This window comes from Anabas testudineus, chromosome 22 (assembly GCF_900324465.2).
Source record: "Anabas testudineus chromosome 22, fAnaTes1.2, whole genome shotgun sequence".
Classification (NCBI taxonomy): domain Eukaryota; kingdom Metazoa; phylum Chordata; class Actinopteri; order Anabantiformes; family Anabantidae; genus Anabas; species Anabas testudineus.
Genome location: NC_046630.1, coordinates 11371052 through 11387449, shown reverse-complemented (window position 1 = coordinate 11387449; position 16398 = coordinate 11371052). Strand labels below are relative to the sequence as shown.

The 16398-nt window shown below is 40.7% G+C and overlaps 2 protein-coding genes across 3 annotated transcripts; one reads left to right on the top strand and one right to left on the bottom strand.

Moving 5' to 3' along the window:
• The first annotated feature begins 2647 nt into the window (after positions 1 to 2647).
• Positions 2648 to 10785, top strand: pcnx4 (pecanex 4). Of its 2 annotated transcripts, XM_026340232.1 has the most exons (12): positions 2648 to 2792; positions 3581 to 4355; positions 4452 to 4631; positions 4811 to 5346; positions 5464 to 5564; positions 5714 to 5836; positions 6402 to 6762; positions 8003 to 8106; positions 8213 to 8749; positions 8843 to 9318; positions 9416 to 9602; positions 9781 to 10785. In XM_026340232.1, exons 2-12 carry the CDS (start codon positions 3658 to 3660, stop codon positions 10030 to 10032), a joined length of 3555 nt encoding a protein of 1184 aa, XP_026196017.1. In that variant the 5' UTR covers positions 2648 to 2792; positions 3581 to 3657; the 3' UTR covers positions 10033 to 10785. The 2 variants fall into 2 exon arrangements, with proteins under 2 accessions (XP_026196017.1, XP_026196016.1); XM_026340231.1 differs by having other exon boundaries at positions 8213 to 9318.
• Positions 10786 to 10834: 49 nt separating this feature from the next.
• On the bottom strand, positions 10835 to 15735 carry dhrs7 (dehydrogenase/reductase (SDR family) member 7). Its single transcript, XM_026340569.2, has 7 exons — positions 15508 to 15735; positions 14220 to 14372; positions 13906 to 14012; positions 13129 to 13368; positions 12744 to 12866; positions 12402 to 12617; positions 10835 to 11143 (listed from the first exon to the last, which is right to left on the bottom strand). The coding sequence occupies exons 1-7, from the start codon at positions 15635 to 15637 to the stop codon at positions 11102 to 11104; spliced, it is 1011 nt and encodes a 336-aa protein (XP_026196354.1). The 5' UTR covers positions 15638 to 15735; the 3' UTR covers positions 10835 to 11101.
• Positions 15736 to 16398: the final 663 nt, after the last annotated feature.

Below are 16398 nucleotides of genomic sequence, written 5' to 3'. Positions count from 1 at the left end.
CAAAGGATAATTACACATTTTATATTTGTATACAGTATGTGTAGTATAGATATGTTATAAATATAACAGCTTATAATGTGTTTTAATGCAGTTGTTTTTCTTTGTGGTGTAAACTTAAAAGTGTGCATAGCACTTCATACAGTATGTTTCTCTTTGCATATCTGTCAGTATTTTTCACATTAAAATGACATTAGCATAAAGATTGTGAATAATTCATCAGCTCTGAGTGAACCCAGATGCACTGCTCTCTATGTCTATCTCTCTCGCTCTCCTCGTTCCTCCATGTGAGTAGACCACATGGTTCGGAGCTGGTTTAATGGGATGGAATGTGACAGGTTATGTTTTCATCTGCCTGATATGGAGCCCGGCTCAGGCGGGAGGAAACAGGAGGCTGAAAGGGAGAGGGGAGGTGCCTTGGTCTCCACAGTTGTAATCTGGACTCATAATTAGACATGTCGGTGCTTGTTGTGAATCAGTTATAGATGATGCTCTTTCCCCCACTTCCCCACCAACGCACACACAAATGTACACATAGAAAAACACATGCTCTGTATGGGGCCATTATTGCTAGTCCACTAATTCCCTATATTTACTGTGTCTGTGCATTCAGACCACCATTAGCCCAAGACTCTGTGAATAATTGCTGAATGGACCATGTTTTCACTGCTATCTACTCAGGTTCTAGTATTGGGGGGAAGTGAGAGGGATGAGGACATTGATTGATGTTTGATGCCAAAGATAATGCTGCATCTTGTGCAATGCTTATTGAAGCATTATGCACAATATATTGCCACAGATGAACAACATTCATCTCCTCAAGCATTTACCAGCTTATATTAACTTTAAGAAGTACTTTGACAGAGGTAACAATTACATCAACATCATCACTTGACTTGGGATTGCTGTTGTAAAATCGAAATGCTCTCTTCACATTTGGCTGCTGATGGCAACCAACTGCAAGTTATCAAAATATAAATTATTTTGTTTTCAAAAGCTGCATATTATGTCCAGAGTTTATTTTCTATGCCCACAAATGCATACACTATTCAAAAACAATCTTGCCATATTGCTTCTCTTGAAATCTGTCATTGACTTATCATTGTCGCTTGTCATTTTCCTGCAATTTATTTCCTGTGAGGCTCCCTAGAATAAAGAGCAAACCAAGAGAGAGTGAAAATACAGATAAGAGAATGGAGTGAGAGTGACAATTAGAATGAAAAGGAAAATGCTTTTATTTTGTGTAGACATTTTGGTGAGAGCAAGCCTTGCAGAAGCATTACATCTTAACCGCTATTCATTTCTGGATTTGTGTGTGATTTATCACATTACGGAGCTTGTGTGTCACATTTATCACATTATTTCAATCACACAATGCTTGTTTGTTGTTAAAACAACACAAACAGGTAACACAATGAAAAAACAACAGACAAATACCTAATTTTCTGTTCAATTCAATGGGAATCAATTTTCAGAAGACTATCACGTGGTCTACTTGTTGTAAATAGTCCATGTTGGTATGAGCCGTTTTATTTCATGATATTTGCATTTGTTTCTCAGACTACGATATCTTTATTCAAGATATACACATAGATATTCTACATCAGGCAACTGTACCAAATGTGGTGCTATGAAGGGATTATAGGGTGCAGTACATGTTGTGACTGATGTGCTTTTCTGTTGTTGTGGTTGATTGTGTCCTACACAGAGAAGAAATTGCTTTTTCAACATCAGGGAAACATAACGTCCTGGCCAAACTGATCCCCTCACCTCCAGTGATGAATAACAACAACAGCTACAACAATTTAAGCTCCTTTGTCCCAGATCATTATGTTTCTTTGTGTTGATATTGTGGCCTTTTTGGTTGATCAATTTGTGATCCTCCTTTTTGCCCTCTTTCTAAGTAAATCCACATTTTGCAGAGGCACACAATTCACCACAATCACTTTCACTATATTGAAATATTATAATGAAATGATACAATACTTGGATTGGATTTGCTCTTTTTGCATTAAGAACATGATAACAAGGATTTAGAATGTAAGATTAATATTCCCAATCCTAAACCAGTATATGGGGTCAACTAAGTGCATTTGATTGGACATTTGAACATACTGGCAAGTGCAGAAGTTGAACATTTTATGAAAAGGCGAGTAAACATCCTCTTGAGATGTGTCATTTGATGTAATTATTATTGCGAACAATGCTGATCTTTTTATTGTGCATTTTCAGCTGGATATGTGTTAAAGTAGTTTAGCCAACGCTTCATAAAATACATCTAAAGTTGAATGTTATTCCCAATCACACAAAAACTGCTCAGTCACATAAATGATGCTTTACATAGCCCTCCAGCTTCTTCTGTGTGCCTTTGTGAATCCATTGTGAATCTTTGAGTTACTGAAAAGACAAAGCTTTTTAATGTGTTTTATAGTTATGAAACCAGTTAGTTTTAGAATAGTTTCTGCTTCATTATTATTTCTGTAACGCAGCATTAAACGCGTTCTGGTCCAGTGTGGTATCGATAACATGCAGTTGAAGTTGAAAGGGGCGGGCATTGGCCTATGGGAGGCGGGGATTCATACGTTTCTGACCAATGAGAGAACTCGTTCTCCTCTCCTCTTCACTCCTATTGGTTGCCAACCGTCTGTGTATCATTCCAGTGTTGCTTAGCTCTCTAGCGGTTAGCTAGCAGCTAATGTTAATTCTGGCGATTTTCGCGTGTTTTACAATATTAGTATTTACATCATTAGAGATTATATAAAACGCACCTGTTGTTGGCTGTTTGGCTGTTATCGGTAAGTTTGTCTCCTATCAGAGACACTGTAGGAGGTTGCCCTGCTGTTATTTACCTATTAGTAACATGTAAGCTAACAGATAGTGATTTCTTGGCTTCGTTAGCTATCAATTTAAGAGTTAACCTAGTTAAGGTAACGAGACGGGAACAATCTAAGTGATGTCCACTTTTTCCCTTGTTACATTACATTTGGCCAAATGAACTGAGACTCGAAATGTCTCGAGCAAGCTCGAACAGGTTAGCCCATGTTAGCGCATCTACAAGCCCGTGTGTTGTGTTCTCCTAACTCAGTAGCATATACTCTTGTCGTGTTGTTAAGTTAGTGTTAGATCGTTATGTGTAATACATTATAAACCGTATAGTCTTTGTCACTGAAGTGTCCCCTTGTAATGGTGTCTTAATTTTTAAAGTGCCAACGACAACTTCGACGTGTCAGCTAATGGTTAACTTTCTTTAGTTTCAGTGGCGGTCTAATGATCTCAAGTCTTTATCTTTTAATGTGATCAACATCCAGTAAATTCCCACCAATGAGGTATTCAAGCAAGTCCCGATCCTGTAGTAGATAAATGGTTTTTACAATATTCTGTTTATAGGATGACTGACAGAAGTGACATTGTTCTGAGTTAACAGAACATGTCAAAATTATTTTCCAAATAAAAGCAACTAATAGTTGACAGTATTATTATTATTACACTCAAAATGTTTTACAATTGATTCTAGTGTTAGTTATTAATGATGCCTTTTCAGTTTTTCCCTACTTTACCTAACTGAAGGTGTGTTTCGTTGCAGACAGCTGCATTGTGCCTAGGACGATGAATGGGAACCCTCCTTCATCTTCGTGGAGATGACCTGCCACCCCTTTGGGAATGGTCAGGATGGGGCCAGACGTGCCCCTTCTTAATGAGTATAAACAGGAGTTCTTCTGGAAGCGCTTCCCCCAGACAGTTTTAGGGGGTCCACGCTTCAAGTTGGGCTACTGTGCCCCTCCATACGTTTATGTCAATCAGGCAGTCTTGTTCTTGACGCCATGGTTGTTTGGGGGCATCGGTACTCTGCTCTGCCAGCTGCAGCTGCTTCAAGAGCTCCATGCTGCAGTGCTCTCTGGTATGTTCATGTTCGGGGCTGCAGTGGCTGTCCAGGCCCTGGCATTGTATGCTGCTCGGAAAAGTGGAACAGTGGAGAGACTTGGTGCACCTAATATCCTGGTTGATGAAGAGGAAGTGGAATTCACCCACTGTGTCAGCCCTGAGACGGTGCGATTCATTGCCCCTGGGAAGAAGTTTGGGCTGAATGTGGTGCTACATACCGTACTGGCTGCGGGGCTCTGTGGCTTTGGGACATGGTATGTGTTCCTTGGCAGACTGACTGCTCTGTATGGAAGCATTGGTGTATCCCTGGTAGTCTTTGTCCTAAGTTGGGTGACTCTGTGTATAGCTGAGTATTCTCTTATCATAAATACGGCCACAGAGACGGCCACTTTCCAGGCACAGGACACTTACGAGATCACCCCACTCACTCGGCCTCTCTACATTTTCATATTCATCAGTGTGGACTTGGCTGATAGGTGAGCCACACAGATGTCTGATTATTAAACTCTTATTATTACAGCAGTATTTTACAGTCATTGCTCTCAATAAATCTCTATCTTGCTGTGACTTAGGTTCTCAGGCCCAGTTCCTGAGCTTCATCTGGCCTGCCAGGTTCTCCATGTGCTGTTTCTCTTCCTACCTCTGCTGTGGGCACTAGGCATACTGCCTCCACTGGATGCCTTGCTTCTCTGGGGCATGGAGCAAGCTCTTGTTTTTGGCTTAGGTGGTTCACCCATGTCCAGCAACCTCAGGTATATATCATAACAATAAACCCCAATTAAGATTTTATATCATTTCATGTATCTCCTGACCTCTCTCCTTGTTACACATGAAGTTGAGTAAGACATGGTTATTTGCGTCAAAAATATTTTAATGACAAGCAATATTAGCCCATGTATCATCAGTCCTGACTGTGTACACTGTCTCATAGGTTGCTGTTGATGTTTGGTGCATCCACTGGTGTAGCTGTGTGTAATTTCTTCATCCCGTCAACACTGGGTGTGGTTCTCTTCTCCATCTCTACGGGATTTCTGCTGAGCCTGGACCTCAGCCAGGTTGGCACACTCTGCAGAAGTCCCAGGGCGGTCCCTGGAGACCATGGATTTCGCAGAGGGGGGTCACCACCTCCTCCCAGTTCTTTTGGCTGGAATCTGGGCTGCAGGGAGCTGCTGCTATATTTGAGCCTGCTACTAGTGGCAATGGTGGAGGCAGGGCTGTTGCATCACTTCCTGGGTTCAGCTCAGTCCCAAAGCTTGGTTATGGGACCCCAGGCTCCTGTCAGCTACCTCCTCCTCGCACTCTTCTGCCTCTGCTGGGCTCTCAGAGAGATTCAGGGGGCATATATATTTGGAGGAATGTTTCTGAATCCCTTGTACCCTAAAGGCATGTCCAGTGTGCAGACTTTCAAGCAAAGGGATAGAGCATTATATACTGCTGCAGCAATCAGAAGAGTACTTGTTTATCTTGGTGAGCTGATTATAATGTATATTTTAAGTCTACCTCTTTCTGTCAAGTGTGAAAACAACAGTGCTCTGTATGTAAATGTGTTTTTGACCTGCACTTACAGTGTGTTTTACTTCTCAGTGTGTCCATTTGCAATGATTGCTTTCCTGTCAATGGACAAATCTCTGCAGCTGCTCCACACGGCTTCCCTTAGTGTGGGATTTACACGAGCATTTAGAGTGGTACGCTCACACTTGTTGTGTTTGCATCAGCATAACATTACTTATCATTTAGTTCATTTTTGACACTAGCACAAACATCTGTCTAAAATGAAAAGTGAAAAGTTTTGTCTTAGGTCATCCCATAGGTATTACATGTTGTTTCTGTGCAGGTGTGGCAGAGCTCAGATGATGCTCTGCTTCAAATGGTGGTGGTGGTCTTGGTACAGCTAGCAGCTGGAAACAACATCCTGCCAGGGTGGGACATCCTGGGTACTGGAGTGCAGCTTCTTTTGGTAAGATGAGTCGGACACTTACATCTCACAATGTTTTACAATGTAGTTATGAACATCACACACATTCTGTGACAGTGTATGGGATCATTTCTGAATGTAAACACTTTGATTCCCCAAAGGGGAAATTCACATGTCAAACATGTCAACATGTGTCAGAGTCAAACTGTCTAAAATATAATTGAAAAAAATACAGAATAGATCAATATCAAGTAATAATATACAATTAGAGAGCTGAGATACAGCAGATAACAAAGTTTGGGGAAAGCTACAAAAAAAAAAGCACTAAATTGACAGGTGCCTTTAAGTTGAAAGAGTAAGCCGTTTATCCAGGTTACTTGAGTTTGCTGGAGGTGGTAGAGACAGCAGCCATGTCCAGTCTGGACCGCAATCAGAGTGATGGACTTATTCTGCCTTTCTCAGCTCTTCTCTTCTGCTCCACACCGCCACCTGGTTTGCACCACAATGGCAGCAAATTGTCAAAGGTTAACAATTGTAATGCAGGTGTGTAATGGTTTTAAACTAAGTAGATTAGTGCTTGTCATGTTTTTCTGTGTTTCTGTTACAGGTGGGCCTTCTAATTGACAGACTGACTCAGTTCTTGGCCAAGCTAAAGTTCACCCTGACCGTTTTGGTGACGTCTTGGACCGAGAAAAAACAGCGCCGTCAGTCAGCTGGAACCCTCCTGGCTCTGAATGCCTCCCTCTGCCCAATTGTGCTGGCAGTGGTGACCCTCTCTGCCTTGCTCTCTGCCCCTCTTCTGCCCCTCTTCACCCTGCCCATCTTCCTGGTGGGGTTCCCCAGGCCTCAGCGCAGTTGGCCAGGGCCCGTGGGCACTGCTTGTCCCTGCCTAGATTCCATCTTCTACCAGCAGATGAGCGGAAGTCTTGCTTCTGCTTTAAGGACGGCCTTTGCAAGAGGGTCACTGGGTCAGTTGTTCATGCCATTGTTTGTTTGGCCATTCAGCATGAATATTGCATGTTTGTATTACTGGTACTTGGTGTATTTCCAGTAAATAATTTTTGATGATCAAAATATTGATAATCATTTTTAATTTAGTTTTAATTTTTTTTTTGAAAATATTTCTCTTTGCTGTTTTGGTTTGCACAGTAGCACTTATAACCATGTAGAGATCTCATACAATGTTAATTTTTTTTTTTTCCTACAATCAGTTTTGACTTGTACAATGATTGCAGTGACTGAACCTTGCTAAGGGTCAAGCAGGGACTGTATGCAGATAATAGAGCACTGAACCATCACCTTATATGGTTTACCAGTGAGAGGAATTTTGTTGTGAGTAGCTCTTTGGAGTTGCTTGCAGTGATGTGAGCTTGCATGATCAAGTTGAGCTTCCCGTGAAGTGACCCAAAAAAAACACATCTCTGTATTCATTACATCCAAATGTTTCCACACCATTAACCACGTAATACTCTTAGGCCAAACTGAGCTGCTGCTAGGATTTTGTAACATGCAAGATAAAAAAACAGTAGAGAATCATTACTTATGCTTTGATTATTCAAAATTGAACAGAACCACATTTGATGATGTCTTGCTGCTGTAACCATGAAGCATAATCCAGAGTGAGTGATTGTTTGATGCTTACAGTCCTTACAGTGGCATGTAGTGAGCAGGAAAAAAATCCTCCTGGCGTGTCACTTCCCATCATGAGGTAGTGGCTGAAACTATTCTGAGATGTCGTTATGGGATGTGACATTATCCTTGAGCCAAGAAAACTTAAAACACAAGGATCCATCACCTTGCCACTGCTGTTCATCTATGCTGAAACAAATGTCTGTCTGCTGTCTTCTCTCTCCAGAAATGAAAAAGCCCATATGTGAATTTCAGGAGACTAATAGAAAGCTAAGAACAAGAAAAGGTTTCATATTTAGATCTCTGTGTAGTCAGCCAGTTAAAATGGTATCATGACCTTCCTGTACTACTGTGCTGGTGTGCGTCTCCCTGCAGCTCAACCAGTACCCATGTTATTCACATAGTCAGCAGCGAGACACACAGCTGATGCAAAATGAAAGAGGATGTGTGCAGCAAGACTCCCTGTCTGTTAGAAGATTTATATATTGTGTGTTCCCTTCTTCATTGCCCTCAGTTTACATATCACATGTCTAAAATGTTAGATGCATGGGTGACTGATTCTTTTGTCCCTCTGTGTAGGTTCTTTAGCTCCCGGCTCTCATTTTCTTGGCCGCTTTCAGGACCGCATGGTTTGGATAATGATCTTGGAGAGAGGCTATGGTTACTGTACCATCAACATTAAGGTACATATATACATATATGTACAGATATATTTTGTCTATTAAGAATCATTTCAGTCGTTTACAAAAAGATTTAAATAGTGTGCTGTGTTTTTTTTTTTTTTTACAGGGTCTAGAGCTGCAAGAGACATCTTGCCACACGGTGGAGGCACGGAGGGTTGATGAGGTTTTTGAGGCTGCTTTTGAGCGCCCTGAGCGACTTGGCTTCACCCAGGGCTTTAACTTGCACTGGGGAAATGCCCTCACCCCTTGTGCCGCCCTTGCAGTGCAAGTCTACTCCGATGCCCGAAACGTCCTCTCAGGCATCATTGACTCCCATGATAACTTGAGGAAGCTTCAAGATGATTTTCTTAAAGCACTGGTCTGGTTGCTCCTTAGATACTGTGTGCAGAAGCACAAGGGATTTCTATGGAGCAGTGAGGAAGGATCTGGGGTTGGAGGCAGAAAGTCACAGTCTTCACAGCTGTTACAGACTACATGTAACCAGCCACCTGAGGCTGTCATTGTGGAATCTAATGTGTCCTCTCTCAGATACAGACAGGACAGCTCCAGCTTGACTTCCTTTGGTGACTGGTCAGATGAGGATGACTTATTTGGACCTCAACCAGCCAGACGGACGGTGGCACTAGTGACTGCAGAGGCCCAGGTTGGACACACAGCACTGCAGACAGGGGTCTCTCTGCCAGGCTCTGTGGAGATGGACAGTCTTTTTGAAAACATGGCTCTCTCTGCCTTGCAGCCACTGCAGCCTCTGGGACTGGGCATTGGGATGCCAGCTGTGGATAAAGGCCGAAACCCAGAGGTCTTCAGAGAAAGTCCTGGCTCTCTTCCTCATCTGAACTTCAGCTGCCCCCAGTCGGAGGTATTCAACCTTCCACCAGGGTGGAGGATGGCACCATTATTACCATCCCGCCTCCTCCAGCTCAGGTCTTTGTTTCCCGAAGACTGGTTTCGGTTTACTTTAGGCCAGTTTGGGCCTGCTGTGCAGGGCGAGGCCACAGAGGACATGACCAAAGCCCTAAAGGAAGATGAAGCCCTGAAAGAACTGCACACTCAGGTTGCACTTTCATGTCTCATCTCACTGGGGGCAGAGTCTGCTTTCACCAGTCCCAGTTATGTCTACAGGCTCTATTGTGGAGATGTACCTTGGACAGAAGGACTCAATTGGCTCTCCTCAAGTAAGGAACTTTATCAGCTTGCACTTCGGGCTTTCAGGTAAAGTTTGGAGCTAGAGTTTCTCACATTTCATAGTTCTGATTACCAGAACTTTCAAGTTTCAATTGAGTCTGCTTCTTGTTTTGTTGGTTGTCAGGTTCAGTTTCAAACTGCTGTTTGATCAAGCAAGCCTAGGGCCCATAGAGTCCCCTGAGGAATTGTTCAGCACCTTGGAGGAATACGAAAGAGACTGGTACATAGGCCTGGTGACAGAAAAAGGGTGGCATGACAGCATCCTTCAGGAGAAACCCTTCCTTTTCTCTTTAGGACAGGACCTTGCAATGGTAAATGCATCAGTCCTTGCATACATTATTAGCAACAAAATATACATCTGTTGCTCTATCTCCTACAGAAAATTCTTATTTGGCCATTGGCATTGGAAATTTGAGATTGTCATCATCATCATGTACAGTATGTACTAAATCAGTGTACATTGTGTCATTTGGCTGTGCTTGTTCACAGGGTACCTACACAGGGAGAGTCCTGTCCCTGCAGGAGCAGCTGGTGCAGGTGGGCCGTCTGAATGGAGAAGGGGTACGAGGACAATGGGCAAACCTTTCCTGGGAGCTCCTGTATGCTACTAATGATGACGAAGAACGTTACAGCATCCAAGCTCATCCCTTCATGCTAAGGAACCTAACTGTTCAGGCAGCCGATCCCCCCCTAGGATACCCTATTTACTCCTCAGCCCCACTTCACTTTCCCTGCCTCTGACCTGTTGCAGAAGGACATACTGTGGAGAGGGAAAAGGGTGATTTTCAGTTTTTACTCCTAACAGTGAAATATCTATTTTCAAATGTATTGCTTAATGGGAAATTTATGTAGAAACTACAGCAAAATCAAGAGAAAGCTTCAGTTTTAGAGGATGAAACTATTGATTGAGTTCAGAAAAGTAGTGTCTGTATGAGAACCTATGCTGTCTTTCAACATTCATTTGATGTTTTGCTGCTTCATTTCCTGCACTACAGAGAAAGAAGCAGTTGCATCACCACCGTACTGTTGTACAAGTTCCATATCTTGACAGATATTATTGTCAGTGGACTACTTCCTAGAACAGCACATTAAAAGAGTTTGAATATTTATATCTTGAAAGGGTCAAATGCTGATAAGACTCCACTGAAACACGTTTTGTGGTTTATAAGTGTCTGTGCATAGAAAGCGAATACATTTGCCCACCTCTCCTTTGCTCACTTGTTGAATACCTCTGATTTTACTGAACCTTTAAGGTTTGACAACTTTCAGGTGATTTCCCATCCATGTTGACAAAAAGGGACAATAATTTCAATGTTTTATATCAAGGATGTGCCTTGAGTGTGTCTTGCTACGTGTGTAAGGTGTTTATTGCTATTGTTTTGTTTACATTTCACTTGTTTACAATTTAGATTGAAGAGTTCAATAAAAATCCCCATAGTCTCTTGTACATATTGTTTTTTATGTGTAACTGTATATACTTCTAATAAAATAGCTCCTCAGAAGCAGTTTTGTTATGTGTCACAAAATTACACAAACAAGCTAGTGAAGTGTTTCAAAGTGAATTTTATTGGGAAATCGAAGGCTTGCCTAATAAACCCTAATGTTAAACATTCATGTAGACACTGTACAACCTCACACAATCAGAAGATTTTTTCATACAAAGAAAAATCACAATTTTTAACATCTGGGATAGAGAGAGAGAACTCCTGGCTTTCACAGTATTTGTATCCCTAAGTTTTCCATCTAGATAAACACTATCCAGGCTGGTCGTGACCAGTGTTCAATACATTCCTTTTTTGGGATGAGACTTTCAAGAAGTCTTGGTTTTAGTGAAGTATGCTGAGTCTGCATCCTGGAAAAAAAAAGCATAAGTGTTAATAGAGAATTTTAAATACTGTAAGCATAGTGTTTGTGAATGTCCTACATCCTGCTGAGATTTGAAAATCTAGAGTAATTGTGTGGTGGTTACGAGAAACTGCTTCACATTGCTGTATCTGTGGCAAATTCACTGTCGAACTTGGAATACAAGTCGAGATTTTGTTAACCTACAGAGACCGCGGACAGCAGTTTTTTTTTTTTTTTATCTTCAGACACTACTGCATAAGAATGTGACATTGTAATGTCTGGCCAGTTGGAATATGACCTTTCTGCATGGCCTTCAGCTGTCACTGTCCAGCAGAGGCCACCAGACACACTGGTCAGTCAGTCAGCACCACAGGGGGAGCAGTCATGCTCACTGTCATACCCTGGCCAACGTCTTCATCTTACGAGACTCAAGCAAGGTCAGTAACTGCTGAGGCTGTATTGCATACATCTTGCATAAAGAAAGTAATTTTGCAGTAGCAGAGGGAATGTTTTCAACCTATCCACCCAGGGTACACTGGGTAGATAGGCAACTTCCTGTAGTCTGTTGGTTGCCTAGCAACTGAGCCAAACTGTAATGTAAAGTCTGATTTTTAGATTTAGATTTTTGTACCCATTGCACAAATGGGACATAATGTGTTGCTTAAAGTTGCTAATAGTGACTGGTACTGCAGATAAATGTGTTTCTGTTGGACGAATTCAAGGTAGCTCTTGTTTCCAGTCTTTATGCTGGTGGTCATCTCTAGCTACAGAACTACCAGAGACAGAGGAGAGTGGTAGCCATCTTTTAATGTAATTCTTTTTAATTCTTCAAATTCTCAAGTCAATTGCCTAAAATATCAAACTGTTCCTTTAAAGTTGGCAGAAGCTGTGCCAGGTGTTTTCTGAAGTCAGTTTATATTTTGTAAGGTCTTAAACACTGAATGCTGCCTTGAGATTTGTGATTTGGTGCAATATAAATAAAACTGTACTGAAATGGACTTTTAACAATTCATTACACAAATAGGCATTAAAGACACCATTTACTGAAATGTTAGTAATGTAAACAAACTAAAAGTGGGGTCTTGCTCATAGTTCATAGCTCATAGTTCATAGCTCATGAATGTACATCATCATCGAAAAACTGTACCTACCTACTCCAGGTATGAGTGACAATAAGCCTATGCTTTAGGGTAAAAGGCACACTATTAACTCCAGAAACACCTATTTCACAAAACAAAAAAACAAACATTATCATGTACACCTACCAGACCAGCTTTGAAATTCCGCACCCTTTTCCTCCCCAACATTTTAGTGAGGAACCAGGCAAATGTGGGTGTGTACTGCCAGGCGTAGTTAAACAGAAGGAAAGGCTGCTGTGCGATCCACATTTCCTGAACACCATTGGCAATTCCCACCAGCATTAAATGCACACAGCGGCTTGTTGGCATCTTGTATTCCTGATCACCAGGTACGGCCACGGGCTTAGGAAATCAAAGGAAAACTAGTTACCTTAACCACATTGCCAAAATAACTACTATCATATCACATATCAAATACAGGCAAAATATAAGATATTTATTTAGCTCCAAGCTAATTAAATGCATTACCTTGTTCAGTTCATCTGTGAAGGCATTATGAACAATCTGCGACTGCACAGGCCCTGGACACACTGTGCTAATAAATACTTTTGGATATTCAGACAGCTCAGTCCGAAGTGAATTGAAAAAACCCTGTAGATAATAATGCAACTATTAATAACAGAATGTCCAAAGACCATGACTGTTTTTAAATCGCCTGTGAAAATAACATACTTCAAATACAAACCTGACACAGTATTTAAGAAGGCATCTTAGTCTACCAAAGCAAAAGAGCTGCTTGGTGATGAAAGAGTTAAAAAAAGAATTCCAGAAAAATCAAATGTAACTTTTTGGCTGAAGTCTGAAGATACTGAAACGGATCTGTAGCTCAGGTCCAAACAACTGTTATGTTTACCTGAAGAGCATGTTTGCTGGCAGAGTATCCTGTTGCCAGGGGGACCCCAGCAAGGCCAGCCACACTGCTGACAGTAACAATGCTCCCAATGCCACGCTGTGTCATATAAGGCAGCACCTGCTTAGTGATGGAGACCGTACCCAGGAAGTTCAACTCCATCAAGGCCTGGTACACATCAATACTGGCCTCCAAGAACAGAGAGCGCTGGCTTCGGCCTCCATTGTTAATTAGAATATCAATCTGAGAAGGCACAGAAAGGTGGACAGGACCAGACACAAGGAAAATTAGTTATATAATTTATTATAACATTTTTAATTAACTGTGACTGCAGTTAATGGATACAATACTTTGACTCAGCCACACTGCATACTATAATGAAATTAAACAGTCAAGAGAAACTTTCATGGAGTAAATACACTGTATACTGTTTCAAGACAAATAAGAGTTCTTACTGAAGACCGGTAACATAGTGATGGAGTTAGTAATCAAACAAAAATGTTCCAATAAAACAAATAATGAAAAGAATTTTCTACACACAACATTATTGTCTATGACAGCATTAAAACCACAAAGTCAACAGAAGTCAGCAGTGGCACTCTGACCAGTCATACAAAGTGTGACGCACTATGATCTGACAGCTGCATATTATGGCCAACGCTAAATTTTTCTCATAGTGACCCCTGTCCACCACAAAAAAAAAAAAAATTTAAACCACAAAATAGACACAATGTTGTGGCTGATTGGTTTATTGTAAAAAAGCAATTGGAATGGCCTTACATGACCAAAGTACTGGATGGCAGTTTTTGTCTTCTCCTCATGCGACATTCTCTCCATCAAATCAAGTGGAAGAACAAGAATATCTTCATCCTGGAGGTCAGAGTGCTCTTGAAGAATGAATGATTTAAAAAGTTAAATAAATTCAGGTAATGTATTTTATCGCTTTTATTGCTAGTTTGAGAATGAAGCCTAAGTACTATGAGTACTATGGCAAACATATGACAATGTTATTGCAAGTAAAAGTGAATTTGGGCTTTCTATTGTCTACAGTCTACAGAGCATCTAGCAAAACATATAACAAATAATTCTCTCACCTAAACAGTGACGTTTAACTCTTTTTAGCTCATCTTCACGCCGAGCAGACAGGATGAGACGTGACCCACACTTTGCCAGCTGGTAGGCGAGCTCTTCTCCAATGCCACTGGAGGCACCAGTGACCCACACCACCAGGCCTTTCAGTTTATTCTCTGTTTAACACAAAATCACCACCGTCAACATCTTATACAGAAATGGACAACATCTATCTTGTACATTATTTCAGTCTTTGGAAGTTAGCAAATGTAGCATAAGCCTAAATATGACTGGTGTACCGTCCTGCACATTACAGCTAATAGAACAGAAGACATTGCAACACGGCAAAATAGACAACATCAACTTAATCTGTTGCTCTGAACAGTTTTAGAAAGCAATGAAGTACAATTACTCAAGAATACAGTTCTGAGGTTCTTTAAGTAACTTGGGTGTTGTATTTTTATGCAATTTTATTCTTCAAATATCTTGACAATTAAGAGAAAACAAGTTTTACTGCTTATTCAATGACCTATGTACTAGTTACACTGAAGATTGATATGCATGTGTTACAACAGGGTTTTGTGCTACAGCACTATTGTAGCTTACACTGTAACCGTAATTTGTTTCACTTTCAATAACTTCAACTAATTAAGTATCTTAAAAAAAAAAGTAGTAGTTTCAGTACAACTGCAACGACTTACTTAAAACATATTGTCTTTAATATGACATACAATTCAGGGTTTTCAGTCTAATGTTTGCTGTGTGTTGTCCCTGTTGGGACACAGTATTGATATTTTATATATCCACTGCTTTTCATAAGGAATGTTTTATTCATTTAGTCTCATGCCAAAGTCATATTTACTTGATTATGATTAATATTTTGGAGTTATTATTATTTTAAAGTTATATTTACTTTGTATGTTTGCACACATTTGACAACATTACATTACAACATTGATTTTGTGTTTTTTTTTTTTACAAATGGTTCTTGACCGCAATGCTGATTATGAAAAAAACTGATAGAACTGGACATCATCAGGTTAACTTTATAAAGTGGAGTTTGGACTTTGAGCAGCTCTGAGGTAATGCTAACTGTAACTTAGCTAAAGTGTCAGTAACAGATGGGTAAAGCTAGCTAGTTGTTGCTTAACGGTTCACACTGTTCCCTCTGTTCATCTCTCAAAATGAACGACCGGGACTCATCTTATCTTTACCAACTACTGACCAACTTTTATTAGCTCATCAATTAATATTCACATACATTAACAGAGGCCCCGTCACACAACACGACAGCAGGTTAGGTTAACGCACCTGGTCTGTGTCCTACCAGACTTGCCCACATCAGAGTGAAGTCTGAATCACCGCGAACGAAGAACAGGAGGTGAATTAGCAAATAAAGTGGGATAAAATACCACAATGCGGATACAATGCAACACTCCATTTGCTGCAAATTGTAATGAGCTGCACAACACAGACTTATAGTTAAGTCGCTTCGATGATCAAGCTACAACCAAAACAATCTACAGCCAGCGCATAAACACGGCCCCTTCCGCTATCGTATTTTCAAAATTAAAGTACGGCGATCTTTTATTTTGGAAATTAAACAAGACGAGTGGACACGATGAAAACATAGGCAAACTGAGAGAGAAACATAAATTCATCAGAGCTGTTGTGGGAAAATGAGGACAGTAAGTAATGTTAAGGAGAACTGTAAAAAAAATGTTTAAATTAAAAAATAAATGATTGGAATTCTTTCTTATCATGTGTAGAATTTGAATGCTATAATTACAATTTGCTTAAAATTAAGTATTTGAGGAATGTACACCATGTGTGCTCATGGTGTATAGATATTTGGAATACTGCTGAAATAATGATCTATTAACAACGGGATGCTTCACTGAGACAGGGCCTCAAGATCAGGAAGTCTTACGAAGCAGGTCTGTCCTATTTGTCTATTTAGCAGCTTCCTGCCATCTTCTCTGTGGCCAATGTCTGCTTGTGAACAGTGAACTTAAACCACAACTGTTACACAATGTAACACATTACAGGTTCTCAGTTTAGTCATAGTGTCAAAACAAATTTTTCTTTCAAAACAGAGACGTAAAACCAGAATGAATTGTTCTATTATGTGCACTTCATGCCCAGGATAACAGAGAATGAAGGCGATTAAACAAGAACGTTAACTGTGACATAGGCTCTAAA

Coding starts and splice junctions, on each gene's coding strand:
- pcnx4 (XM_026340231.1), top strand. CDS start 3,658: ATGGTCAGGATGGGGCCAGACGTGCCCCTTCTTAATGAGTATAAACAG. Junction 5,565..5,713: donor TTACACGAGCATTTAGAGTG/GTACGCTCACAC, acceptor GTTTCTGTGCAG/GTGTGGCAGAGCTCAGATGA. Junction 5,837..6,401: donor CTGGAGTGCAGCTTCTTTTG/GTAAGATGAGTC, acceptor TTTCTGTTACAG/GTGGGCCTTCTAATTGACAG.
- dhrs7 (XM_026340569.2), bottom strand. CDS start 15,637: ATGGAGTGTTGCATTGTATCCGCATTGTGGTATTTTATCCCACTTTAT. Junction 14,373..15,507: donor TCTGGTAGGACACAGACCAG/GTGCGTTAACCT, acceptor TGTGTTAAACAG/AGAATAAACTGAAAGGCCTG. Junction 14,013..14,219: donor AGTTAAACGTCACTGTTTAG/GTGAGAGAATTA, acceptor TCATTCTTCAAG/AGCACTCTGACCTCCAGGAT.